The 26,965-nt window shown below is 42.0% G+C and overlaps 1 protein-coding gene across 7 annotated transcripts in view; it reads left to right on the top strand.

The window, feature by feature from the left end:
• The window catches only part of MCTP2 (multiple C2 and transmembrane domain containing 2), a 120,119-nt gene extending 104,245 nt beyond the window's left edge, over positions 1-15,874 (top strand). For all 7 annotated transcript variants that reach the window (XM_068203657.1, XM_068203663.1, XM_068203662.1 and 4 more), the window contains 4 exons: positions 5,935-6,044; positions 8,401-8,510; positions 10,833-10,930; positions 13,145-15,874. In XM_068203657.1, the coding sequence (XP_068059758.1) occupies positions 5,935-6,044; positions 8,401-8,510; positions 10,833-10,930; positions 13,145-13,213 (387 nt within the window). In that variant the 3' untranslated portion in view covers positions 13,214-15,874. The remainder of the gene's footprint in view (positions 1-5,934; positions 6,045-8,400; positions 8,511-10,832; positions 10,931-13,144) is intronic.
• Positions 15,875-26,965: the final 11,091 nt, after the last annotated feature.

Here is a 26,965-nt window from a genome sequence, read left to right as displayed (position 1 = left end):
AGGTCACTGTACCTAGCAGATGAGCCTCAGGAAGTTCTCCTCCCTTAAAAATTCCAACTATTTAAATTGTTGTTAAATTTTATTTTGGATTGACTAGATATATGAATAGATACCTCCTTCTCCTGTACCCCAAATTGCTGAAGATCATTACCTAGATTATGGATGATGATCCAGTAGTTTTAAGTCTAATAACCATGTGATTCTTCTTAAGTCTCATGTGTTTCCAGGGGAAAGCACTTATTATGACAAAATTAATTTTCTTTCCCTTTCCGGTTTTTAAATCAAAGATGACTGATGACTTTTTATCTCCATTCAGGATTGATTCTTGTTGCTTCTTAAGCATGTGTTCCTCACCTGAATTGTGTTTTATTCTGTTGTGACTGCTGATACTGCTTGAAGACTTGTGGCAATACCAGTGGACTTTGGGTTACTTTACATGTCTATGAAAACGTGAGCATGTACAGGAAATGCTTCTTAAGCCCCCTGCATTTCATGCCTGTGCATAGAGAAAGAAACTGAATTATGACCTAGGGTTTTTCACATAAGATTTTCCTTGGGCTCGGCTTAGGAGACTTTTGCTGGTCCCCTGTGCACGGATGAAATTCGTCTAATGCAGGCAGAGAAAGTGCTGGACAAGGCATGGAGTGGTCATCTTCTGCCCTTCAGGGAGTGTTCCCCAGCCTGAGCTGTAGGATGATGTGCTATTGCTTTCCAAATGTGTCCTTTTAAGACCCATGCTGCTCTCCTTCATACCAGTCTGAAGTGATTCTATTGGCTCTGGTGGAATTATTCCAGATTTCACACCTTTTTAACTGAGAGCATAAATTGACCTGTATGTGTTGCATTTCCTCTATTTGGTAATTATTTCAAGTACACTCAGATTCGCTAAATTTCCACAGGCAGGCACATTTGCAGCATGGTGTTAATAAACAAAAAGATCCTGTGATGCACAGTTTCAGGACTGCACGAGGCAGTTGCTCAGAGTTTGGCAGCCGTCCCCTCCGCGTGCCCGTCCTCCTGGAAGTGCCGAGGAGCTCTCCCCCACACGCAGCAGACTTTGCAGCTCAGGGCAGGGCAGTGACTCAGCAAGGCAGATTGCTGGGCTCCTCTCAGCAGCCTTTGGCTCCCACTGAAGGCAGGAGCCAGTTCAAGGTTGCTGTGGTGACTGTTTGCAAAGCTCTGCCTGGAATTCATTTTAGCTACCAAGAGACTGTCTGTCACTCCATGGCTGCCACCTCCCACAGGAGCTTCTTTCTGCTGCTAGACTGGAGCGTTAGTCAAGGGTTCCCTGCTGACAAGAGAGGCCAGTGGTCTGCTGTTTATACCCAATAAAATCCTTTTGGTTTCAGAAGTTCTTCATGGACGAGTATTTTGGCCCCGAGATGTTTTTTTGGCACAGCTTTTGCTGGACACCGGTAAGGTCTGAGTTTTGTAGTCCAGCAGAGAGCAAGTTGCAAATTAAATCCAACTTTGCCTAACTCTGCTTTTCCCTAAATAACTACAGCATGTTTTGTTGGTTTGGTTTTTTTTTAAAACAGAATAATAGTGGAGCAAAAAGGAATGCATGCCTGAGCTATTTTCCTTTCTTTTCCCTTTCCATCAATCTTGTTTGTTGCTAATACAGTGAAGAATTAATAACTGGTACATTAGATAAATCCTGGTAAGACATCACTCTAATGTGCTTGCAGTAGCATAATGAGACAGCTACTGTAAGAAAGCTAATCCTGAAAGTTAGGCCAGCCCTGGGCTAGGCAGACTAATTCTTCAATCCCTGAAGAGATTCAGGATTTTCATTCCTGACTGAGCTGCCTGTATCCTGTTTTCTTCCTCCTTTTCATTAATCCATATTTATGTTTTCTCCTCCCCTTTTCCTCATCTTTGCCCCCAAGTGTTCCTCAGCTTTATATATTGAGTTTCCCTTGGCATGCCAGAAATCTGCTGATGAATACCACTTGTTTGAAAGTTGCATGCAAGATTTTTCTCTGCAAGTGTTTTCTATGAAATCCAAGCGAGCAACTATTATGTAGAACTTACCCATGGCTTCAAGCCTAACTTTTCCTTGTGTGCATATGATACTTGCAGTATACATCAGAAATACACTTAGAGAACAACAGCAAAAATTGTCTGTGCATTTGGAGCATTGCTTACTGGTTTGGATGTATCCAGAGGAAAAATATTTGAAGGATAGATTTAAAAAATAGGAAACAGCTTTCTGTAAAGATGAAAGCTATTAATCATTGAAACAAATGATCAAAAGAAGTTAGGGGATCTCCACCATCCAAGCTTTGAATTCAGTAATGGACGCTTGGCTAGAGAAGAAGCACTAATGGGTGGCATTTGGCCTTTGTTCCAGAGCAGATGAGTGAAGAATTTTGCCTTCAGTGTCTTCCCCCATAACTCTTAGGATTTTCCCTCGCAAGACCAGCTCTGACTGCTGTAGCTCACCCGTCGTGAATTGCTGTGTGAGTGCTGGGGACATCCTGTCCTGGTCTGCCCCATATTCCCCCTCCTTTAAAGTCTTCAGCATTGGAAGCCCCTCCATGCTGTGGTTGTGTGAAGGTTTCTTTTGCAACTGACCCTAACTGTCTCAGAGCAGTGTAAGTTCCTTCTGGGAAAGGGAGATCCCAGAGCTGTGGTAGCTCTTTAAGTGTGTTTATATGTCCTGTTTAACTGTTACATATTTGAGAAATAGAAAAATCTAGGAGCATCTTCCAGTACAGCAGAGATTTGGTGTCTTCATTTCTGAGTTCAAGTTGATGTATGTTAGCTGAGACAAAAGACTTATTTTCTGAAATTGCTGGGTCTTGGTTGGTGTTGGGTTTTTTTCCCCCCTCCTCTGACATGCTTAATCTTTTGTAAACCCCCTTTTGTGATTTTGTTCGGGTAATTAATGTAGAAATGAAGGATTCTTGAATCAGGATAGGCAAGGAAGAGTTGAAGTAACACACTGATTATATAATTAATTCTCAGTTGTAAATTCATTTTGATGGAGTTAATTCTTTCCCAGAGGCTGAAGACTAGTTTTGGTCCACCCACAGTGCTGTAATCAACTAAGAAATAAAGGAGACAAAGGCCTTGAATTAATGGAAGTTATCTCAACTGGTTTTAGGGAAATAATGCCAGACACAGGCAGGATATTTTGTTTTCAATTAATGCAAAAGCTTCTGAGCTGTGATCTTAAACTATCAGTATCCAAATCCAGTTTTCAAGCAGTATAATACATGGAGTCCAAAAGAAATCAGGAAGGAATGACACCTGGAGAGGATGGAGAAGAATTGTCTGGGTGGTGGGACCTGGCACAGATGAGGAAGTGTGTTTAGTGGAAGATGTATTTTGGATTCTTTCTTTACATTTTCCATGTAAAGAAAAACACTACCACACGTGGTAGTGTTCAAATATAGCTCTCTCTATGACATTTGCCCATTTTCTAATAAATAGGGCCCAGGCTGTCATCCTGATGGACTCTTACTGCTTCTGACAGTGTTTTCTGAGGTGCTGGCTTCACAAAGCATAAACAACACTCCAAAACCTAAATAATTTGGAAAATCCCATTTGTTGTACTTCATTTGTCTGCTTCTGTGTTGCTTAACCAGTGACCTAATAATCCTGTCCATGTGTTTAGACTGCAGGTTTCCAGAACCAAACAGCAATAACCAAGAAATGACGTTGACAAATTCCCAGGACTTTCAAACAATTATACCCATCGTGCATACACACAGTTGCAGCCTATTTTTCTCTTGAATAACTGATTTTATTTACAAGGTTTTCTAATCCCAGTTTGTCTCTGCTTTTGCCTTGGTTGGCCATATTTTGCATCAGAAATTAAAAGCACTGTTGTCCAGGGGTGATTTTAGCATGCAGCCAGGTGAGCATTGGCATGCAGTTGTCACAACTTAGGGACTGGCAGTTTCTGCTTTAATTTCTGGCTCTGCTTCGTGGCTGCAGCAGGAGTTGTGTTGTGTTGTGTTGGTTAAACTGTGTTATCACCACATCTCTGAGCTCCATCGAGGACGTGTAAATGAAGTCAGCATGATGCAGGCAGAGCTGGCAGATGATCTGCCTTGCAGCTCTGGGCAGCAAGAGTAGGCTTGCCCTGCAATATCACTTCATTTAAGTGGTTTCTTTACCCCTCTGCCTGAATTTGGACAGAATGAAACTCCCACTCTCTGGTTTTCCATGAGCTGCTCCCCAAGTTCTGCTTGCAAGTTTGGTGGGAAAAAAAGTCAGCTATGGATAAAGGACCGTTGTGCCATTCCAGTGAGGAAATAGTTAAATATAATTTCAATGTGTCATTTACATTTGAGCCTAACGAGATTATAACTGGAGCTGTGTGAAAATGACTTTTTGGTGCTATTTTCACATAAACTGACTATTTATTTATTTATTTTGTTCTGGGGTTATTTCACACCCCAAGGGTTTCATTTTTGTTGGTTGTTTTATTAATGTAAAAATACTCATTTTCACACCCAAATGTGTGATTATTTAAAATGCTGCTTCTATTCATTGTGCACTGACTTGCAACCTAAAGGCAAATATTCAAATGTCTGGAGCTTGATAACTCCATGGTGGTTTTGGCTGGCTTTTTAAACTTAAAAATTGCTGGGAAGAGAAATGGGCAGCAAGTAATTCAAAGTGGTGTAAGGGCTGCATTCCCATGCCTGCCTCTCAGCATCCAAGGGTGGGTCACAGGTTATTCCAGCACCCTCTGCAGAATGGTGCCCTGTCTCAGCCCCATACAGACCCTCTCCCAGCATGGTAGTGCCAAAAGGCTGGAGCAAGAGCCCTCACCTCTGTGGCCCTGTGTGACTTTAAATGACCTCTGTCCCTGTCCTGCATGGAGGAGGAATGTGGATGACAGCACAGAGGCAGAATTGCAGCAGTGTTGATGCAAAAGTCTCTGGCCCTTGCTCATTCCCACCTACCCTTTCCTCTGCCTTGACTGGTGTGGGCCATGGAGAGCAGGGATACAAAATGCTCTTTACCATCATCTTCCTTCTCTGGGAACAGATTGGTTAAAACACAGCTTAAAATGTTTTGTTGGTTCGTTTTTTGATTTTTTTTTCCTAAATTGGACTGATTTTTAAGTGTCTAAATGTGATGTAAAATCAGTGTCCAGGGCTCTGCATTTTGTAATAAGTGAATGTTTTGCTGATTTCTTGTGAGAATATCTGCAACCATGCCAATTTGCATGCCTCTATGTGTGTGAGATTGCTGGCAAAGAAATGCTGAATGCTGATAATTGTATACTGGTTTTCAAGCCTGATTTAAGTAATTTTGATTTTTAATTCATTCTGTGCTTCCTTTTTATTTCTTCACATGTGTAGTAATGTCCTGTAATGTTGTTGCCTAAAATAAGCAGTAAGAAATGAAGTTGAGATGGCCGCTGCAAAGGGAAAATGACTTTTTTTTTCCTTTGATCCTTTTTTTTTCCCAGTAAAAGAATAAGTCTCTGTATACAGAATGCTCAAAAAATATTGCATTCACTATCTTGCTACTAATTTCTATACACAAACCAGCATGGCTGTGGGGGGCCTACAAAGCACAGAAATGTGATATTTAGAAGTTCTGCACAAGAATATTTTTTGTTCTTGAGGCGCACTGAGCAGCCAGTACTCTGCACCAGGGGTGCTCAGCACCTCTTGTGCTTTGGCATCCAGTTGTGTGAAATCCTGGTTGAGATCCTGCAGTCAAGTTGTGTTAGAAGATGAAGAAACCTCTGCCCATGTGTTGAGGAAAAGGAAGAAAATGCAGGGATCAATACACATAATGTTGGTTCTGTGTGATAAACCCAGGGTGTTTGTTCTGTCCTTCCTTCAGTGAAATACCTGAGGTCATGGATGGATCAGCAGTGCTGGAGATCTTAGTTTCACCATGTGTCTGTGAACACTGTAGCAAATCATTACAAGTTTTGGTTTTCTGATTTCTTTTGATTAGGAATCTGAGAAAAAGGGGCTAATTGAGAGAATCCACATGGTCCAGGAGATCATCATAGCTGTTCAAAGCATCCTGGAAGAAATAGCATCATTTGGAGAGAGGATTAAAAAGTAAGTAATAATTTTTTCTTCCTTGACCATGATTTGAAATGAAGCAGAACCAGGAGGATCAAGGTGGAATAATTGTCTTGCTCCAAAAATGGCTGCAAGGTGCAGCAGGATAAGCTGGCTAGTCCCACCACTGCTTCTTCTCTTACAGACTTTTATTCCACAAAACCTTTGCAGAGCACAGAGAAGAGGAGAAGCAGTATTCCTTACTAACGTAGCTTTCATGTTTGCCTGAATTTCTGGTCTTGCTTGTTTGTGATGGGGTGGGGAGTCATGGATGCTACAGATACTGCCTGAAGATGTCCCAGAAGCATCAGGCATTTCTCTGCAGTCCCATCACAGAAAGTGATGGGCACTGATGGTCAGTGTTGCCTTTCCCACGCCCTCTCCACCCTGACCTGGCTGTTGGGGTTACCAGTCACTTGTGTCCCTGGCTATCACATTGATCCTCTTCTGTCTTTGCCATTTTGAGCTGTCTGCTTCCTGCTGCTGCCACGAGGAAGCCCAAAGGGGGTTTTCAGGGTCTCATGGCAGGGGGTGAGGAGACACACAGGGTAATCCTGACCTTACAAAGGATGGAGGTGAAAAGCCTAAAAAAAAAAAAATCCCACACACAAACACACACAGACCTTTTATGACTCAGTCTTTATTGGAGCTTAATTGATCCATATTGTTGTCTGTTTTGAACACAAAGTGATGGTTTGTGACCGAGCCTCACTTTAATGAGGAGCTGGGTTCAAGCTAAAAATACAGCAACCACATGTGCTCTGGTGCCATGCTGGACACCCCAGCTGGGGTGGAAGTGGCCCAAAGATGTATTCCAGTCTATGAACAGGGCACTGTTCTGCCCAGCTGCATGGCAGGAAGACTCAAAGCACTTAAACACTATTAATTCTTGTATTCATTTTGGTAACAATGGTCTTAAAGAACACGTTGGGTATTAATGTGGACACCCGATGTAATTTCAGAAGGATTCTGTTGTAGCTCGGCAGTGATGTGCCATTAAAAAATTGCTATCAAAGTTTTTTTTGTAAGTGACAGACTGAATTGTGCTACAGTTTCCGTCTGTCACTCCAGTTACACAATCATAGGGAGTTTTCATAGTTTAACTCAATTGAGCTGTTTTGCTATTTTTTTTTGCTTTAACTTAAGCTACATTGATTGATAATGATGGGTCCTCTCCCACATATTTTTACTTAATATTTAATATGTCTATTGAAGCTTAAATGTAATTCTTGAAGCGTCCTATTAATTTTATCTGTCAAGGGAAGTTTGTCTTATTTTATAGCCTGATAAGTGGTCCAGATTAATTCTCTTTTCTTCCTACTCCCCATCATTGTGATATGATGAAGTTAGCAGGCAGATTGTGTGAAACAGAGATGCCCAGATCCATAAATCCACCTGTGGACTAACGGGCATCCTTGTAGTCCAGGTATCTCAGCATTTGGTGCAGGGCATAGGGTTATGTCTTACAACGACACAGGGGGACATAGTAATTTCAAAGATGTGGTAGCAGTGGCTTTTCACCTTCAGCCCATCATTGGCTTGCAGATGAGAGAGGTCTGAGTGAAATAAAATCCTGTTTTTCACTACAATGCGGCCAAAGTCTAAAATGCTGTAGTAACTGAGCCTTTCAAGAGTGCTCCTCTTGGGAAAAATCCCATGTAGATTGTGGGAATGCAGAAGCTTGGGCTGCTGCTAGCTTATTACAGCTTATCCAAGCCAGCGTCCTATATTCAGTGTAGTAAAGAATTGCTGAAAATGTAAAGATATAGGACAAAATGTATATATATGTAGACAGATTTTTATAGAATATTATGGCCCTAATGTTATACAGAGAAATTGCTCCAACTGGGCTTTCACAGTTTGGCATCCTAATTAATGCAATGCAAGTTATTTGCTGGGTTTGACTCTGGCTACCTGCTACACCTGGGTCGTGCACTGGACACACACCTCGTGTCACCTCCACTGTGACCCAGTGGAGCTGGCTCGGCCCCGTCTCCAGATCAGATTATCTGCTCATGAATAATGGAGAGCTGGCTGGCCAGCAGAGATGTGTAACAAGTGCCACGCATAGAAGAAAAAACAAAAACAACTCACTTACATGCCTGACAACTTCACTGAGCTCCCTAGGGCTCCTCTTCTCTTTCCTTATTCTGATATCTGCTTCTCAGATATCTTCCTCAATCCATTCTAGCATCCAGATGTAGGAATTTACTTATTAAAAGGGCCTGCAATTTACAGCATATCTGACTGCACTGAGCACTGCAAACGGGTCATTAAATTATTATTGGGTAGCAGATCACAGACAGTGTCCAAGAACAGAAATGTTGAGAGGGATTGTGTTTTTTCCTTTCAGCACATTCAACTGGACGGTGCCTTTCCTCTCTGTCCTGGCCTGCTTGGTCCTGGCAGCAGCAACAGTTATTTTGTATTTTATACCACTGAGGTACATTGTTTTAATCTGGGGTAAGTACTCCACTGTGTCTCATTTCTATGAGATAAATACAATATACATCTACAGAGTGAAATCAAACAAGCTTTAAATGACCTGTTACACAGACAAACAAGTGCTGTTGCTTAGAGGTGAATAAAGATGTTATGAACTTCTTAAAATTAGCATTTCTCCCCCCTGGGTTATCCGATAATTTGCTTTTCTTAAGGTTCTTTATAAGTTTCCAACAGCACCACAAGAAGAGCATTAGCCTAGATAAGCTACTTTCAGTGTTATTATTCTTCTGCAGGAAAGTAATTAGCTTCCTGGTGCTGGAGCCCTCCAGCTGGGAAATGGTAGGAAGTGGACAAGATGTGTTTGCAGAGCTGGACCATGTAGATTTGGACCCTGGGAGCCTTTTGGGTCTGAGTATCCTGGCAGTCAGGACAGGCTGTGCCCAGTGGGAAACACTGAGCATCTCCTTTTGTCATGGGTCACAAAGTGTTTGTATGAAGATACATAATGAACTAAAAGAGGAGCTTTTAAAAACTTTCCTGGTGGCGTTATGAAGAAATGTGAGATCATCTTTCACAGAAGGAGATGGCATTCAAGGGCATGGGACTAAGGGGACTGGCTTTAAACACAAAGAGGGCAGGTTTAGATTAGATATGAGGAAGAAATCCTTTCTTGTGAGGGTAGTGAGGCTCTGGCACAGGGTGCACAGAGATCCTTGGAAGTGTCCAAGGCTTGGAACAGCCTGGTCTAGCAGAAGGTGTCCTGCCTGTGGCAGGGGGCTGGATCGAGATGGTTTTTAAGACGCCCTCCAAACCATTCTATGATTCCAGGTGCTGAATACTTTCTGCATCTCCTAATGGTCTCCTGTCTTATTTAGGGTGCTAACTTTTATCTCAGCCTTGAGGTAGAAAGGTGTGGAGAAAATAGTGCAGGTAAATCCTCACTGACCTGCAGAAGCTCAGCCCTGATGTGGCTCTGAGTTGTAGGGACCCCCTGTCACCCCTGGGGCTGAGCCATCAGCTGCTGTCTTGGGTGTAGAAAAGGGAGGGAATGAGAAGGTGGCATTAAAAAAAAAAAGCCATTCTTGGGCAACAGCAACAAAGAAATAAAGGATTAAATCAAACAAAAGAAAGGGTAAAAAGAAAGGGGAGAAATTGCTGGGAGTAAGAAGTTCAGTAACAAAATATTTTTGTTCTTGTATGGAAGACATGGTGAGTACATGAAAACTATACATCCATTCAACATCATCTGGAGTGACAGGGCCTTCAAATATGATACATGTTAAACAACTACCCTGTGGCAAGGCCTCAAAAGACCTTATGGTATTTTCTGTTTTTTAAAAATCAGGTACACAGAAAATTGTGTTGTCATTTTGCTACAAGTATATGGCTTAAAAGCTGACTCTCAGATGTGAAGCAGGTGCATTTCAGGGAGAGGAGAAGGCTGGAGCAGCCATCACATTTGAAATCACTTTCAGGGAAACCACCATGAGATTTTGGACAGGGGCATGATGGAATTGAATGCTGTATTATGATCCTCAGAGGCAACTAACATTTGAATTTTTTTGCTATTCTTTAAAATGGGTTAGCTGATTTTCTTCACCCAGAAGATCTTAAGAGAGGCAAGAGAAGACCTTATGAACTTCACAATAATATGAACATTACAGCCCCATGGATCTTCTGTCCAGACTAGGGGCCACCTCTGCCAACGGAAGCTTTACTAAGTCCGTGGAGACGGACTGCTATTTCTGAAGTCAATAAGCCTAATTATTCACACAAAGATCAAACTAAAGTAAACCTTGTGATAAGGTTTTACATTGTCCCACAGCATCATAACATGGGCAGTTTGGCCAGTGTGTGGCTCTGCAAAAAGGGGATAAGCCGTGAGGGGTGGGGAAGGGAAGCTTTCATTTTCTGTAGAGATAGAAAGAAAAAAAGTCTTTTTCCCAATTACTTTCGTAGCTTTCCAGTATGTCATGTAGGGTAGCAGATTTAACAGCACACTTGGCTTTCAATGTGTGTATTCTCCCTGTAGTATCCCCCAGAATGAATTCTTGCTGCCATTGCTTTTCACCACATTGTTGGCAGCACATGATCCCCTAAGCAGAAAAATACCTTTATCCATAATGTCCTCTACTTCCTCCAGGAAGCACTTGTGAGTGATTCCACGTGACAGGTAACATGTGTGTGGCTTTAAGTCTGAGGCACTGTTTTCACACTAATTTTTACTTGTGAATTCCCTTTCCCTTTTTCACCTTGCCTGAACAAATTTAGAGGGAGGGAGTAGAAAAGGCTTGTATTATTTTGTTTGCCTTTATTTTTTTTTTATATTTTTTATCCTAGGCATAAATAAATTTACTAAGAAGCTTAGAAATCCCTATGCCATCGACAATAATGAGCTACTAGATTTCCTCTCCAGGGTACCATCTGATGTTCAAAAGGTAAGTAATGAATGGCCACAGCCAACAGAGGCAAGGAGTGACACTGAGAGCGGCTGGGTGCTCCGTTTGGGAATACAATGCCAAAGGCTTTTGAATAACAGAGATAAGGAATCTGGGGAAAATCCACAAAGGGAGGGGGAGAGAGTGTTAGAAGAGAGGGGAGCCAAAATCCTTTGTCAGAAGGATAAAATGATTGCGGAAAAATTATCCTGAAAAGACCTACTTAAAAATGATCTGGAAAATCACTCAGCGTGGTTACTGAGCTATGGTTTTCGTCACCTTTCTGCTCCGGTATTTGTACAGAGGGAGGAGAAAAATAGTCTCTTTGATAGAGATAACCATCCAAAAGGATTTGCTGAATTCTCCTTTTTCTCAAGATAGGGGGAGGAATGGGGGGAATTATTTCTGTGACATTGTGCTGGAGCTCCAGGCCTCCTTTGGACAATGCCCTGCTCATCTTTTCCTTTAAAGAAAACCCTGACATGTGTTTAAAATACTCTACAGTTGATCAGGTCAATCTTGTACCATTATGGAATTATAAGTTTTAATCTAACCAGAATCTAGCCTCCCTCAGTTTCAGTCAAGTCTTGTCTCTTCTCCCATTTCTTTGAAACAACAACATTGTCTTCAAAATCTCGCCTATCTTCCTGGAAATTATTTGAACAATAAATCCTTTTGAATGTCAAGATCTGTTTATTTCTCTTGAAGGAGGGAAAATAGTCTTGCTGGGTAATGAAGCCACACAATATAAAGGATTCTTTCTTTTCTTTTCACTAACTGGAATCTGTGTCCCCAGGCCCTGATCCTGATGCTCAGGATCCCTCTGAGATTGTACCTTTCTCTGTGAATCGTGGCACTTTCCCTGTGAGGTGCTGCTCACTGGGAATAAGGGGATCACAGTCTCACCTGTAGTGACTTTATGCTGTTGGAGACAGAAACTGAATTGCTCGCATGCAGTGTTGAGGCATCTGGTCGAAGCAGGGTTGAAAAAAGCTTCTGGTGACATTTATCTCAAGAGGCCACCAGACTGGTCGGTGGCAGCACTAATAGCTGGAAAGAAATCTCACCATGGACTGGTGGAAGGGAAAACACTAAGCAGGAACAATCAGAGAGCTATTAAGATTCAGTGTATTTTTATTTGTTGTCATTGCTCTTGTAGAGGCCACTGGATTTGCAGTGATGGTTTGCATAAGGCCTTTAAGTGTTTATGTTTAAAGATAAGCTGCTTTTCTATTTATGCTTTATTTAACATTTACACTTAGAGCATTTCCTTGAGTGGTTTCTATCATACTGGGATCCTTTGAGCTCTCCAAGGAAAATGATCACCATTTTCTATGAGAGGAATGATAAAAGCTCCCTGGATGGGACAAACCTTGGAGTTTTCCACCTGTGCTGAAAATAGTGACAGCCACACACTTTAGGGACAAGTCATCAATGGAAGCTCCAAAGCCCTTCTGTCTGCTTTGTTTTACGTGCTATCAATGCATCAGCATTTCACTGGGGCGCTGCAGTGAGTTAGAAATTACTCTTGTCTGTACAGTACCCATTTACAACCACATGTGTCGGACAAAAGACAGAGGAGGAGTGAAAAAGATGGCATTTTCAGCCAAATGTTCCCCATGATTTCAGTGGGAATACTTTTGTCTCACACAACAGACAATTTGGAGATTACACCATCCTTGACAGTTCACCACACATGTTTTAATCATTATATTGCATATGCATTTGTTTTGAAAGGGGGAGGTAGCTTTGTCCAGGTTCTGTTTGGGAGAATACTTTCCTTTTCTGAAATTACTAAGTATTTCAGCATCCCAGGGTCTGTGTATGGTTTTGACAACTGTCATCTTACTGTCTATTGGGATCCACTTGAATTGAGACTCCTGAGAGAAGTTTATTAAACTAATAGGTTAATGCCAGAAAGATAAGAAAAACAACTCCCAAACCAAAACAAACCCAAAAGATTGCTGAAATCAGGTAGAACCCCATGTATCTCATTAGAAAAATCTGCTTTTAATATTTTTGTTTCAAGAAATGATGCATGACTTCTCAAATCCTTCCTGCAATTAATCCCCCATGTTCCTGTGTTTAGAAAATGATTCATTACTTTTGAACCTTCCTTAGTTTCCCTGGGCTTGTCCTGGGGGAGCCATTAACACACACTGCAGTGAGCTAGAGTTACCTAAGTGCAAACGTCATGCCTGTTTGTTTTTACAGGTGCAGCAGGCTGAATTGAAACCATCCAGCAGCTCCAGCCCCATCAGGAAGAAGCGGAGCGCGCTCTAGGATGCAGCGGGGTTTGGGAATGCAGCACCTCCCTCCCTGCACACGTGTGCACACACTGCACCCCTCCCCTCCTTCTTGCTCCAGATCAACACTAGTCACTGCCACAGACTTTCTCTTTCTTGGAAGATGTGGGTTTTGATAAACACCTATCTTGGGTTTCTTTTCTGGGTTGTATTCTTGGCACAGAATCCCAAAAAAGAGCAAGGTGAAACGTGAATTATTTTGTGGGATGGAGAGGAGAATGGGAGAGGGTGGTGCAACTGCACCTTTTCTTTTTCTTTTTTTTTTTCCCCCTTTGATTGCAGAGACAAGGCTGGATGTGGCAGCACTCCCTGTGTTATGTAGGAAGAGATAATTCTGCTTAGTGTAGCAGATCAGCTGAGCTGATGTGAGGAGATGCTCTGAACCAGTTTTTAACATATCCAACAGATTTACATTAAGATATGAAAGCTATTCTTTTCTGAGTTAAATCACTGTGCCTAGAAAGGTTTAAGCTCTGAATTAACGAGTCTTTGATACCCATCTTCTGTTCAAGCAGTGTACATTTTAAAAAGTTTTTTATCATAATTAGCAGAAAGAGCTAGGAGCTCCAACAGTATCTCAGTATTTCATCCAGCACTTGTGGGTTTTTCTTTTCCCTTTTTTTTTCCCCTTTTCTTCTTTTTTTTTTTTTTTTAAGCCCATCCTGTGGTTAACTCTTTGTATACTGGAATCATCAGAGATCCATTGCTGGCAATGGATGCATGAAAACCTTATGCCATGAAAGGATTAAGAGAAAAGGCTAACTCAGTGACCTGAAAAGACTCTGTTGGCTTGCCTTTTATAATTCCATCTCATCAGATATTTTCAGCATAGCTGTTGTTTTCCTGTCTAAATCCAGAGGGGTCAACACTACAGATCCAAGAGGAAAGAAAAAAACCAACACTTTATAGCCTTAAAGAGACAAGTGCTTGTGCAGAAAGAGAGCACGTGCCCAAAGAAGTGGTTGTGCAATAGTGTGCAGGCTTTGGTCCACCACTGATGTCTTCTTGCAGTCTTTCCTGGTGGTTCACAAGGAGAGGACCCAAAAGTGAAGTGAAGAGGAAACAGCAGTGGAAAGACAGAAGAAAGGACCCCATTTTGTGTTCTGTGGAGAATGTGATTTTTTTGCTTGCTTACCAATCTTTTGGCAATTGTGCATTTGCTTTATGTATTTCAGAATACCAGCATTAGTCAGGTTGTTTGACTGGGGAAACTAAAACACAGAATCATGTGTAAAACCTGCTTAATTTTGGTGATACTACAGCCCTCGGTCCTTTAGGTGCTGTGGGACATTTTGGGAGTGATTTGTCACCACAAGTCATTGGTAGCACAAGAGCAGGATTTGTTGCTTATGATTCCCAGGCAGGGATTGCTGCCAGCATTCCCTGGGGTAATTGACAGTACAAAGAAATACAGAAACCTGAGAGATAGGATTCTTAAAAAAAAAAAAAAAAAGGCTTTGAAAGTCATCTAATAAAAGGTAAAATGGTTAAAACTTTGCTTATGGATTGGTGATCCAGATGGAGTTGTGTGTGGTTCCATAGTACAATCTTGTGGGCTTGTTCCAGGAATTTGAAGAAGGAAAACTAACAGCAGACTATCTTCCACTGGGTTATTAGCCAGATAGTAGTTTTTCATAAGTTTATTTTTTTGAAGTCCCACTGTGCCTTTGAATAAGGACAGGCACATTTTCATATACTTGATTGGCTAAAGAATGTATTTTGCTTATGCAAAGCTGTGTGTAGCTGCAAATGGAAGGATTGAGGAAAGATTATCCTGGTTTAAAAAGCCACAAAAATGCCTTTTTGTTTGCACGTGTGCTTGTGTACCCATGCATATACAGAGTTGTGTATAAAGAGTACATGTATAATGTATTTATAGGCGAGTGTGTGGGGGAAAATGGGTGAATATAGAGATTTAAAAACCTTGAAAATGTTTATGAAAAATGCCAAAGATTCTAAAGCTTATCATCTCGCGTCTGTTCTTCTTCATTTTGTATCTTTCCCGGCATGTCTCTCTGGCTGAGCCAGATCTCTGCATGATTTGATTTACTTCAACTTAATGAAGCTGGTTGGAAAGAGCCTTGTAGAAATTACAAAATCTCCAGTAAATCTCCTTCTTGTACATACAATAGATGTCCACGGAACCCTTTTGTTAAACCAGTTTCTCAATCTTCTCTGTAAACAATGCCTCATTGTCTCGCTTCAAACTATCATCTGGTTTATCATACTGTAATCTTGTCATTTTGTAAGGACCAAAGTCAGGCATATTTAAGCAGGCGTGTGGGATCTGATCGCTGATTTGAGTGAAAACATTCAACTGCAGGAAAAGCTGTTTATTTATTCAGAAATTCAGATTGATTCTGTAGTAGTTGGGGGGTTTTTCTTTAGGTTTTTCCACGTGGAACTTATTTCTGTTCAGGAGACAGGGTGATATCTTTTTCTTTCTTTTTTTCTTTTATTTTCTTTTTTTTTTTTTTCTTTAATGTAGAGATATTGTGTTTCAGGATAATTTGTGTTAATTGTTTTGCTGGAGACCTACCAAATGAAGGGATTTGGATGGTCCAGTACCTATATATGTTGTGATGAGCTCTTTGTTTTGATAAATGCTGTTTTAAATGCAATAAACATTTGAGGTTAAGCTGATGCTTTTAATTTGTCTGGATTAGGAGATATGTTTCACATTCTTTGCAAAATGCTGTGCTATAACATTTAGTATCTGCTAGGTAAGCAAGGACATCCCTTGGCAGTGCAGTGTAACAATTCACACTGGAGTTTGCTTGGAGTGTAAGTGCATCTCCTGTTGCAGCAGGAAATGAGGTAAAGCCTCATCTCACCTGTCTACAACTCTTTAGTGGGATTTCCTAGGCTCTACTTCAAGGAAAGGAGGGTAATGTATTCTTACTGCACATTCCACTTATCAAACTCTGATATTCAGATTTGTGATGAGATTCTTAAAGCAAGACTATCTCTCTATGTTCATTTCCCCATGTAAATTATTAGGTTTTACATTTTTAATCTATTTAATGTATAGCATAGAAATTAAAAAAAAAATACATTTTTACTTCAAGGTACTTGTTTCAGGGCATTTGCAGTCTAAAGTCTCTAAGAGCAGAAGGCATTCAGAAGTTCCAGTCTAACTCTGGGTTTTTGGATTGTAACATTGTGGGGATAAGGGAACGTGAAGCATATCCACTAACTGTGCAGTTTATGGATAACTGGGTTTGACATGTTTGTGCAAGTGCAATATTTACTCACATTTGCCCAAACATGAGGTGCTGCTGAAGGTTTGGTTTTTTTTGAATATTCATGAATAGGACTGAGGACTTGGCTTCCCTATGGATCATTGTTAGTAAAAGTCAATCACTGAAACACACCTTGTGGGAAACAAGCAAATAACTGAGTAAAGCACAGCTGGAAACGCCACACACCTTTCCTTTTTCTCTGCTTGAAGATCTCTGATTTTAACCTTCAGCCACAGCTCTGCTTCCCCCTCAGTCACTTCCTGAGCCACCCACAAAGCAGAGGAGAGCCCAGGCTTTGTCCTGCTGCCCGGGGATCTCACTGGAGAGCCCTGCCCAGCGCACCAGTATCCCTGTGCATAGGAAGGGGAAGCTGCTTGTCCCCTAGAAATTAAACTGGCTGCTGTTAATTCCCTGCCTGGGGTAAGAGTACAACAACTCCCTGAACTGGCCTGTCCCATTAGAAAACAGAGGCTTGCCATTTAATTTCCTGTGCTCTACATGGGGCTGTGTTTTATTTTATATTTTTAAATTGGAGGGCCTGATTCTGCAGGCATTACCATAAGTGGAACTGGAGTTATTTTCCCATCAGACCAGTACGTTCACACCAGGAAGGAGTTTGGTTTCTCTGATACCTTAATTGAAAAATTGACAAAATACATTCTAACCAAACCTTAACCTTTAGATTTTCCATCCTTTAACTAAGCTGATAGACTGTTTTGGAAATGTTAGCTTTGGCTTTAGAGACTATGGCATGTGTTAGTAGTGAATCCTGTTCTGATTTTAATACTGTGTGTTGTTTTATCTATGTCAGGGCCATGGTGCATCTATCCTTGTAAATCTCACAGAGGCTTGATAAGAATATCTGCTCCTCTGCATCCTAAGAGTTACCAGCTCAGAAGGAAGCTGAGATACTCCAAATTATTGTTGATTTGTTGCAGATAGAGTGCTTTAATCATTCTCAAATTTGGGTAAATTAAGTCAGGTGAAATATGATTTTGGGACAAAGTATCTGCCTGAGAGTTTATCAGAAGGGAAGACCCTCAGCAGTAATAGAGTAATTCAAGGAACATGTGAGCAAAGGATATATTTATGATTAATGTAAATATTCACCAGCATTTAGAAATAGCATTGGAGTGAAAAAAAACCATTGACATTATAGCATTTCCAATCTACTTTTCTCTGTGATGCTTCAACCTAGAACAACACAGCATTTCAAGAGAATTTCGAGGGTCATTTTGTTTTGCATGAAAGACATGCTCATCTGACATAAATCATGAAACTGAGCACAGGGAAGCAGGAGATGGCATCCAGGTCTCAGTGTTTGCAACAGCACCAGCACCTGGGCAGGCACGAGTTCAAATTCTCAGCGTGGCTTTAACCTGAGGGCTGGTGATTCTTGTTAAATTTTACGTGAATGAACGTTGCCAGTCGGTTCCTGCGTGTTGGATTGAACACCTGCAAATTCCCTCTTGGCTGAGCATGATGGTGTGCCTCTTGCAGGGGAAGAAAGTAAGAGCTGGAAGACTTGTTGGTGTAAAATTTGTGCTGATGTCCTAGTGCAACCAGCCGTCTAAACTTTTGAGGACTTCTTGCAGAAGGAAGGTGGGGCAGTCTCATGGACTGGGCACATACATCTGGTTCTGGGTCTTACAGGGTCATGTTTAGATGGTCAACAGATCTTGCCTCTCACTCTTAGTTATTGTCTTCTAGGATGGCTCAGCCAGCACATTTAAAGAGTGGCTTTGAGTCCAAGAAGGAAGCAGAAGGCCCTGGCCCTCAGTGGTTTGGGGCATAGGTGGATGGGTTTGGGTAAGGAGCCTGTGCTAGGGAATGCTTCCCCAGGGAACCTAGGGACTGCTTGGCTGGGGATCTCTCCTCTGTGCTGGATTTGTTGTGATCAGACTTTCAGCAGATGAAAGAATGAATTTTTTTGCTCTCGATCTCTGCATTTTGGTAAGTTACTCTTATGGTGGGATAAAACATTAAATGTTGAACTGTCATCTACAAACTGAAGGTGATAAAACCTAAGAACTTGGGCCTGCCACTTCCAAATGCACAGTCAGCCTTGATTCTCCTTCAGTCCCAAAGGATCCAAATGCCTTTAGGACAGTGCAAAGTCTGCTCACCAGTAATGTTACAGCGCCTTCAGAGATGCTGGTGAATACTTCAATTTCACACTCAGTAAGTAATAAGCAAATATAAGGGGGAGTGTCTTAGTGACACTGCTCTTTATTTCTACCCTGATTATTTTTTTTTCAATGAGATCACATGAAAAGAACCAAATTATTTCTGTTTCTTGAGCAAACGCTGCTGCTTCTATCCTAGCTGCTGTATGTGGAACATGGGATTTGACTGGTCTTTGATCTCTCACTATCATGATACCTTGGGTTTTATCTTTCTATTTTTTTTTTGTGCTGCTTTGGTGTGTGGGTCTGGGTTCCATATAAGGGGATAGTAAGGTGTGGGTTTTCATATATAGGGATAGGTCAGTTGATTTTATGGGCCTGAATCTGTACACAGCTAAAGCACATATTTTTCACTTGCTCAGTACTGCCACCTCCCAAAGTAAAGAATGTCTCTCATCCTCATTTTCAAGAGGAGATGCACAGTGGAAAGAGCATATGTTCCTACAGACAAAAAAAGCCTGTTAGATTCAGTGACTTGTGTGCTAAATTTTGCTTTGATCATGGCTGTCTGCTTTCTCCCTCCATCTTCTGTCTGCTCATGGTCGGCTCATTCCAGAGTGACTATCTGAAACCACACAGCAGTTACAACCTGAGAAGAAGGGCTGGGAGGGGGGTGAAGTCTCCCTCCAGCTCTGGCAATAGACGACTTTACTGAAAGTCAATGCCATTCCCTTGCATTTATCACTGCCACTCTTGCTCTGCATATTTTTGGTATTCGCCATGCATTGTTAGCAGTGATTGTCATGTAATTAAATCACTGCTCATCACAAGAGCCTATTTTTATGCTGAGATAAGCATCAGAAGTCTGCTGCAGCGTCCCCCAGATCAATAAAGATGTTCCCTGTAGGATTACAAATAGTCTGGGGTTGTACAGGGCACTAGAATTAATTAGGAATGATTTCTCTTTTTCTTTTTTCTTTCAATACATTTTTAATTGTTTATCCATTTTCGATGGGCTTGTTTTTAACTCTGCCGTGATGGCCCAGACATTTCTGTTCAGACCTTTTGAGTAGGATATGATACCAATTTGGGCAATACCATTTGATGTAAGCAGTCACAATTATCATCATCTTTCCATAGCCATGTGTGACTGTTACTTCAAAATATGGTTTTGAATGAGGTGTTTGCATCTCAGGCTTTGCAATTGAGATTACAGTTAAATGGGTTTTTTAAATGATTAAACTTTGAGATCCAAACACAATGAGTAACCTTCAGGTGCTATCATGAAGATTTTGATATTTTTATCAGAAGACAAGTGGAGAAACTTGAGCCATTTCCTGAAGGAGCATTTGCCCATGGTCACAGAGCAAGTATATGGCAGAAAAAGCAGCCTGGATTATTTTGATTCAAGCTTTCCTAGTCTCTGCTGTCCACTTCCCTTTGCATTGTTTTTACATTTTGTCCTGCTTGTGGGGCAAACTGGTTGTACCACCCTCCTGTGATCCATAGGAGCAGTGGGCTGTGTAAGGCACTGTTTGGTGAGACAGAAGCTTCTGGAGAATTTCAGTAAGCAGAGTAGGAATGTCCATGAATGGATGAGGCACAGGGAAAGGTGAAAGTCTTCTTTTCCCCTTCCCTTAAGTCAAACGGCTGAGTAGCTTGTCCTTCTGACCCAGCATCATCAAAAATGAAAACAACTTCTGCTGTGCTGGTGAGAGTGTGTTTGCCCTCTCTAAAGCACAGGGGAAAAGTAGATTCCTTTCATGGAATAGAAGCAGTGTCAGGATTCCTGTAGGTAAATATAACCACTTCCCTACATGAAAAAGCAATGAACAGTTGAGGTTTTGCACTTGCAATGCTGTACTAAAGTGGTGTTCTTCATGAGCTGCACCTGAAGTGTGCTGAAATCAAATGCCTGTGGAGCTCAAAGGTTTTGGATCAGTCTTCAAAACTCTGTGAAAGGAATAAACAGTGGCCAGATTAGCTGCTGATAAACTAGGTGCCCCTAAAGCCGAGAGGTTGGTGATGCCCTGAAAGAGGATTCCTCACAGTAACACAGTGTTCCATGGAAATGATTCTGCTAGTGTTAGGATTAGGAGACCCCATGCCCAGATCCACTAGAGGAGAGAGGAAATACTTTAATTTAGGCCCATTAAGACCCAAACTACATGAGTTTACTGCATCACAAACCAGCAGAAGGTGCCTGTGCCCAGAGCATGATGTGACGCAGCTCCTGTCAGGCAGCCAAAACCCATCTGCCCAGGGTTGGCATGGGGCAGCACAGAAGATCTGGCAGCTTCTGAAAATTTCTAAGGTAAAAGCTTGCTGAGAACACTCTGAATGAACCTCTTTTCATAGAATCAGTCCGGAGAAAGCTCCTGTACAGGTCACATTCTGCAGTAGTGGCTTGTTCTGTCTTCCACTGCAGCATTGAGCATAGTAGTAGTAGAAAGGGCACCATTGTTCTGCTTGTGCCAGCAGAGCCTGGATGATTCCAGCACTTGTTCCTGGCTTACCCCATGCAACAGAAAATTCAGACTTACCACTTTTCCACTTGCCAGCTCCCTCCCTCCCCAGAGGAAAGGGGTTCTGGGGATTTTGTTTGTCCCCTGAAGCTCTGCAGGGCTGCTGCCCACAAGAGGCAGGGCCCAGGGGTGCAAGGTATGAATGTGCTTAGAAAGTGAGGGGTCTGTGGAGTGGGATTTTGGCAACTTTTCTATTGCACATGCAGAGTGTTAGGCTTCTTTGCAGGGAATCTCTTTCCAAAATTATTTTCTGTTTTCTCACATGTTCAGTCATTTCCATCATCACAGTGTGACTTGGATTAAGGAAATTCAAAACAGGACATTCCTGTAAAAGCCTCAGAAATTTTTATGAGAAATAATTCTTCCTATTGCCAGATTGTAAGGTGAGTTTGTCCATTTTTTTACTCTTATTATTAGAGTTCAGGTGTATGAGATAAATTTAACATTGTCATACATTTTGGTTGACTGCAGATTTTTTTGGGGAATGGTTGGCATCTGTGCTACACTGAATTGCTCGATGTCATGGAAAACTGGATGACTTAACCAGAGGGGAAAGTATACTGAGATTTTCAGTGGGCATTTGCCTTAAATTCAGTGAGCACCATCCCAGTCCTACTGAAGTCAATGCTTTTTCTGAAATTAGCCCTGGACACCCTTGCTGAGTGGTGACCTCTGTGGCAGTTGCATGGTCTCCTCACAGATAATTTGCAAATTGCCCATGAACCGTGCGTGCAAACGTGTCTGGTATGGTGCTAATTTACTGGCAAGGTCTGGGTACACGGATCCAACACTCTGCTCCAGGGGCGCTTCAACCGTGCCCAGCAGCCAGGGTAGTGGTTTGATTTCTATGCAGCATGTCAGGGATATCTGATGGATGGGCTCAGCCTTCCTTTCACATGTGTTTAGAGATCTCCAGCCAAGCCAGAATTTGCCAGATGACCACAGTGGGGAAGGCATCAGAAATATTTCCGTAAATACAACCCCCCCACACCCCCAAAAATTTATCTACTTTGTGCGTGGATGTTACAAAACCCTTGTTCAGGGCTACAGGAAGTGGCTGGACATTATCTGTCCTGTGTTCCGGCTGGGTTTATTTTGGGGTGGTCAGAAAGGAAATCCTAGTGGAGAGGCGGGTGGAATATTTTTGTTGAACTGATGTGAAAAAGAAAAATACCTGGCCATTTGAAAGGGTTTGAACTCTTAGCATAAGGCTCTGGGAGATGGATGAATGGTCAGAGGGAGGTGACGGGCAGGTCAGAGGTCCTGTGGCATAACTCATCACTGTGAGAAATCCCTGTCTCCCAGTGAAAGTCTAAGGACTGGCTGGCAGCAGCGTGATCTGTGGCAGCCAATTCATCAGAAGGATTTCCCGTCTGAATATGCAGATGTGTGCACAATTATTTTACCTATCTTCACAAACAGAGTCCATGTCCCTGCACACTTAAATAAATCTTGGCACTGTCCTTTCCAGGAGGCATTTCGGGTTCAGCCTGGTTGCCTGCATCCTGCAGAGTTTTGTTCAGCAGAGTCCTTGCACACAGCCCGTCTCCTCTTCCCTTTCCGCTTCCCCTTCCTCCTCCTCCCATCCCACTGCAATCACTGCTGCCCAGACCCATCCTTCACTTGCACAAAACTGATTTCTGTTTATGGAGCAGCTGGCAGCAGCAAGGCTTGAGCACTGAGCGATGACTAAGAAACAAGCCCACTTTTCCCTTAGCTGTCAGGAGCTTTTAGAAATAACACCCTCCTCTGAGGAAGTCAGAATAGCAACAGGAAAATAAGTAAAACCTATTATAAAACAGTTGTCCAAGAACTTAGGCACGGCGCGGGGTAGAGATCAATATGCTGTGAAGGTTAAATCTATTTTCACACTGTGTTCTATTTCACAGTTTAATGGTGTTTTAATGTGTCTGTCACTGAGCCCCCTTCATGTTATGCAGGTAGAGCCTTTACAAAGAAGAAATAACGTTGGCTTTACAAGCTTCACACTAACATCTTATTTACCAGCTGAGATCTGACGCTTTCCTCTCTGGAGGTACACCAGGGCTTGACTATTATTTATTTTATTTATTTAATTTAATTTAATTTTATTTTATTCTATTTTATTTTTATTAGTGTTTTATTTTATTTACTCCTTTTTTTTTTTTAATTTTTTAAAAGCCATAATGTGGTGTTGCATTTGCAATAATTTTAGATGGCTTTTGGGGAATGCCTGTAGGGTTGGGAGCAGCAGGAGCATGTGTGTGCTTGTGTAGAAGGGACAGAAATATCTACTGCTGTTTATACAATCTAAATACATGGAGGATATGCAGAGTTCCCAGGCTTGAGTTTGCATCCAATTCACAGTAGTATATTTGAATGCTTTAGCTTGAACTCAGCTGATGCTGGGATGTTGGATCAGGTTTGGTGACAGCATGGAGGACAAAGTGAAGGTTCTGAGAGAGGATGGGGGAGACAGAGGGCTGATTTCAGTGGAAAGGATGGAAGGAGAGAGAGGGAGCAAAGGCAAAGAAGGAAGTGAGGTATAAAATCCAGTGTGCAGTGCTAATGCACACAGTCCTGTCCTCTGTGTTTGGGGTGAATAAATTTATATTTCTAAGGCTCAACTCACACTCTTTGTTTAGAAGAGGAAGAAGGGAAAAAAAAAGACACTGTTCTGCTTTAATTATCTCTCTTGAGCTTCAGCTCAAGGGCAAGGTTGGGATACCCTAGTCCAAGGGCACTGCTGGTTCTGTGCTTCCAGGGGGAATAGGGCAGGCAGATGCTCAGGTGTGCTGACCTGCTCGGTGGGGCTGCTTTGACAATCCTCCCCCTGCCTGCAGCTGAGCCAGCAGCTGGACACAGCCCCTGGCCATTTACACCCCCTGCAACCTGTCAGGGCTGCACACACCTGGATTTGCTCCCACTGACAGAGCCAGGTGAGCCACAACCGAGCAGCTCCTCTGGTTTTGCCGAGGGTGAGTGCCTGTGTTTTCCAGAGGGACTTGCTCCAGACATCCTCATGTTATGACTGAGGTGTGGAGTTGGGGGAGGACAACCTGCTAATGCCAGTGGCTTCTCCTGTGTGATCTCTCTGCCATCTTTGCCCTCAGCAGCTCCCTTGCATCCCTGGGAGAGATTCTCCTTTGCCTCTATTGCCTTCCCACCTCTCATCTTCTGCTCCCTCAGTTGCTCTTTACCCTCCTCTTCCTTTGTCTCTCAGCCAAATGACTTAACTCTGCACAGCCTCCTGGGAGGGGTAGGCTGAGAGAGGGGAATGCAGCAGAGGAGGAGATATGATATTAAATCTTCTTAGGAGGAACTTATTAAAAACCTCACACTTTGCCTCAACTGGTCGCTTTGCCAGAGTAAAAACCTTTGCTCTGCCCAGGTCTACCGAGGGCAGATGCTTGTTGGAGTGTGAGTTTTTAGACTTGCAGAGAATTGACTTGGCTTAACCTGTGTATCCCACCACAGCAGAAATGTCTGCAATGTGTGTTTTGGCTTTGCTGTGCTGCCTGCTCTGAGTTCATCTCTTTCCCCCCTTCCGCTTTCCATTGTTGGAACAACAAGCTTCTGCTGGATGCAGAGCTCAGCCATCCCTGTATTGTGGGGCCAAAACAAACTCTCTGCTAGCATGTTTTCCATCCTCCACAAGTTAAAATACCAGTGCTGAGAGCAAAATACCAGTGCTGAGAGCAGCTGCCCTCCTAGGTTGGGAGCCTGTTGTCTGAAAATCCAACAACTGACTTCATGGGGCAAAACTTTCTCTCAAGCAATTCTGCTGAGAAATGAATTTATATCCTTTGGAGCTGAGGATGACTCACCTTTGGAGGGCTCCAGTGGTTCCCTCCCCAACCACCACAGCCACCAAAGGGCAGTCTGGTGAACTGAAACATCACTATTGTTCTGTGCTGCAAACTACAGCGCTGAGCACTTGCTTTATCCATGCTTTCCAAATGGATGGAAACCTCTGAGAAGGTCAGGGCTGGGGACAGAAAACTTTAGGCAGACAGTCCCATAGGGCTGCCAAAAATTAGATTAAATCCATTTTTCTGCTCCCATTTTTCAAGTCCAGTGTAGTTAAGGATGGTTGTCACCCAATACCCCTTTCTCATCATCTCTAACACATTCACATCTGGCTTTGTGTGAAATGGGGAGAAAAAATATTTTCTACTTGGCAACAGAACAGAGTTGTTTTAATCTTGTGTCTTTGGGTTTTTCTTTGTTTTGGTTTTTTGCACTGTCCTTTACTGTTTAAGGGTTATTTCACCTACTCCAACCACTAGATCAAGTCCATGAATATCTGAATTACAAGCTTGAATGTACACTTCGAAAACGTGTCCAAGTGTGGTCACCTTTCTGGAAAAAGAGTTGGATACCTGTTATGGTTCTAATATCTAGGGACCAAATTTATGCAAGTATGCCACCTTAATGACAGCGTTTTAGATTAAACTGGAAATTTGAAAAAGCTGCCTGATCAAGTGGCTTTGACATTTAATGTTCATTTTTAGAAGTAAAACTTTGAGGCCTTGGGCAATCCATGGCCAGGTGCCTTATATCAGGTGTTGGGGTTTTGGAAAAGCCACACTGAAGCAGAAATGCTTCATTATTGTAAACTTTCCTTCCTGCTTCACTGAGGAGAACTAAGGGAAAGAATGCTTGGTTTTTTGTCTTGCTGAAAATAAACTTTTACAGATGTCATTAACGCAATAATATAATTTGTTTGAAACCTCAGATTTACTTTGGGTTTCCTTGTGAAATATTGAAACACTGAAATCACAGAAGTAAATATAAGGTTAGAGACAGGAAGATAGTCAAAATCATGTGAATTTTAAAGATATTAACACGCAGGGATATGATAGTTTAGTGTTGGCTAATTCTTATTTATGAAGCTAATGGAAGATTTTCTAGTGTGATAGAATTAATGTGTCTGATAGCTGAGAGAAGAGTTTTGTGTCTCCTGCTGGGAGAAATTCAACATTCCCTTGAAATGAGAATTTCTCCATAGGTTGGTGTTGTCTGCCTGCCTGAGTCGTGTACTTGGATGTTTGCTGGGGCTCATTTGCAGGGTCATGCTGGGAGCAGGGGATGGTGGCAGAGGAGACTTCAGAGATCTGCACAGCTCCTGGAAAAGAAATGGGTCTGGATGCTCCCAGACAGGGGGAAAAGAGAATTACTGATCACCAGCTAGGGCAGAGCTTGTGGTCCTGTTCAAAGAGACAGCTCTGCAGGTTTGCTGGCACAGTCCATAGAAATTAATAGTTTTTAAAGTGTAATTTAGATTTTTCCTTTACAAATTCAGTTGATTAATCTTGGGCAGTATTTTTCAGAACTTTGTCAAATGAACATTTGAAAATGCTAAATGATGTCCCACGGAGACCTTGTCCTGATGGATTTTCATGAGCAACCTGAAATGTCATGGTCCAGGACTCTGAAGTAAAGAAGTTCTTCAGCTGTTCATAGCCAGTTCCACTTGCATTTCATGTAATATCCATTGGACTCTTATGGAGATTTTTGGTTTCTTGAGTACATTTTTGAAGTCATGTTTCTACCACTGATGTTAACTAGTGGCTGCTCATATTTTTCCAGTGTCTAAAATTCCCTCATTTCACATAAAATTCTCTCCCTGTAAAATTGACCCCATAAAACACCCAAGATACATCAGCACCACTGAAGCAATTTAAGTGAATCGAAATATCTAAAAAACATTGTTTTAAACCCTCACCTACACTGGATACTTTGTGAAATTTAGTGGAGTATATACATTGGAGATACTTATAAAGATAAGATCAGTTCATAACCTGATAAGAAGTACTGTGGTACAAATTTATACATTTATCTGAAATGCTGAGGC

This window comes from Anomalospiza imberbis, chromosome 13 (genome assembly GCF_031753505.1).
Source record: "Anomalospiza imberbis isolate Cuckoo-Finch-1a 21T00152 chromosome 13, ASM3175350v1, whole genome shotgun sequence".
Taxonomy (NCBI): Eukaryota; Metazoa; Chordata; class Aves; order Passeriformes; family Viduidae; genus Anomalospiza; species Anomalospiza imberbis.
The sequence above is the reverse complement of the archived record's forward strand: the minus strand, read 5'-3'. Positions and strand labels throughout refer to the sequence as shown.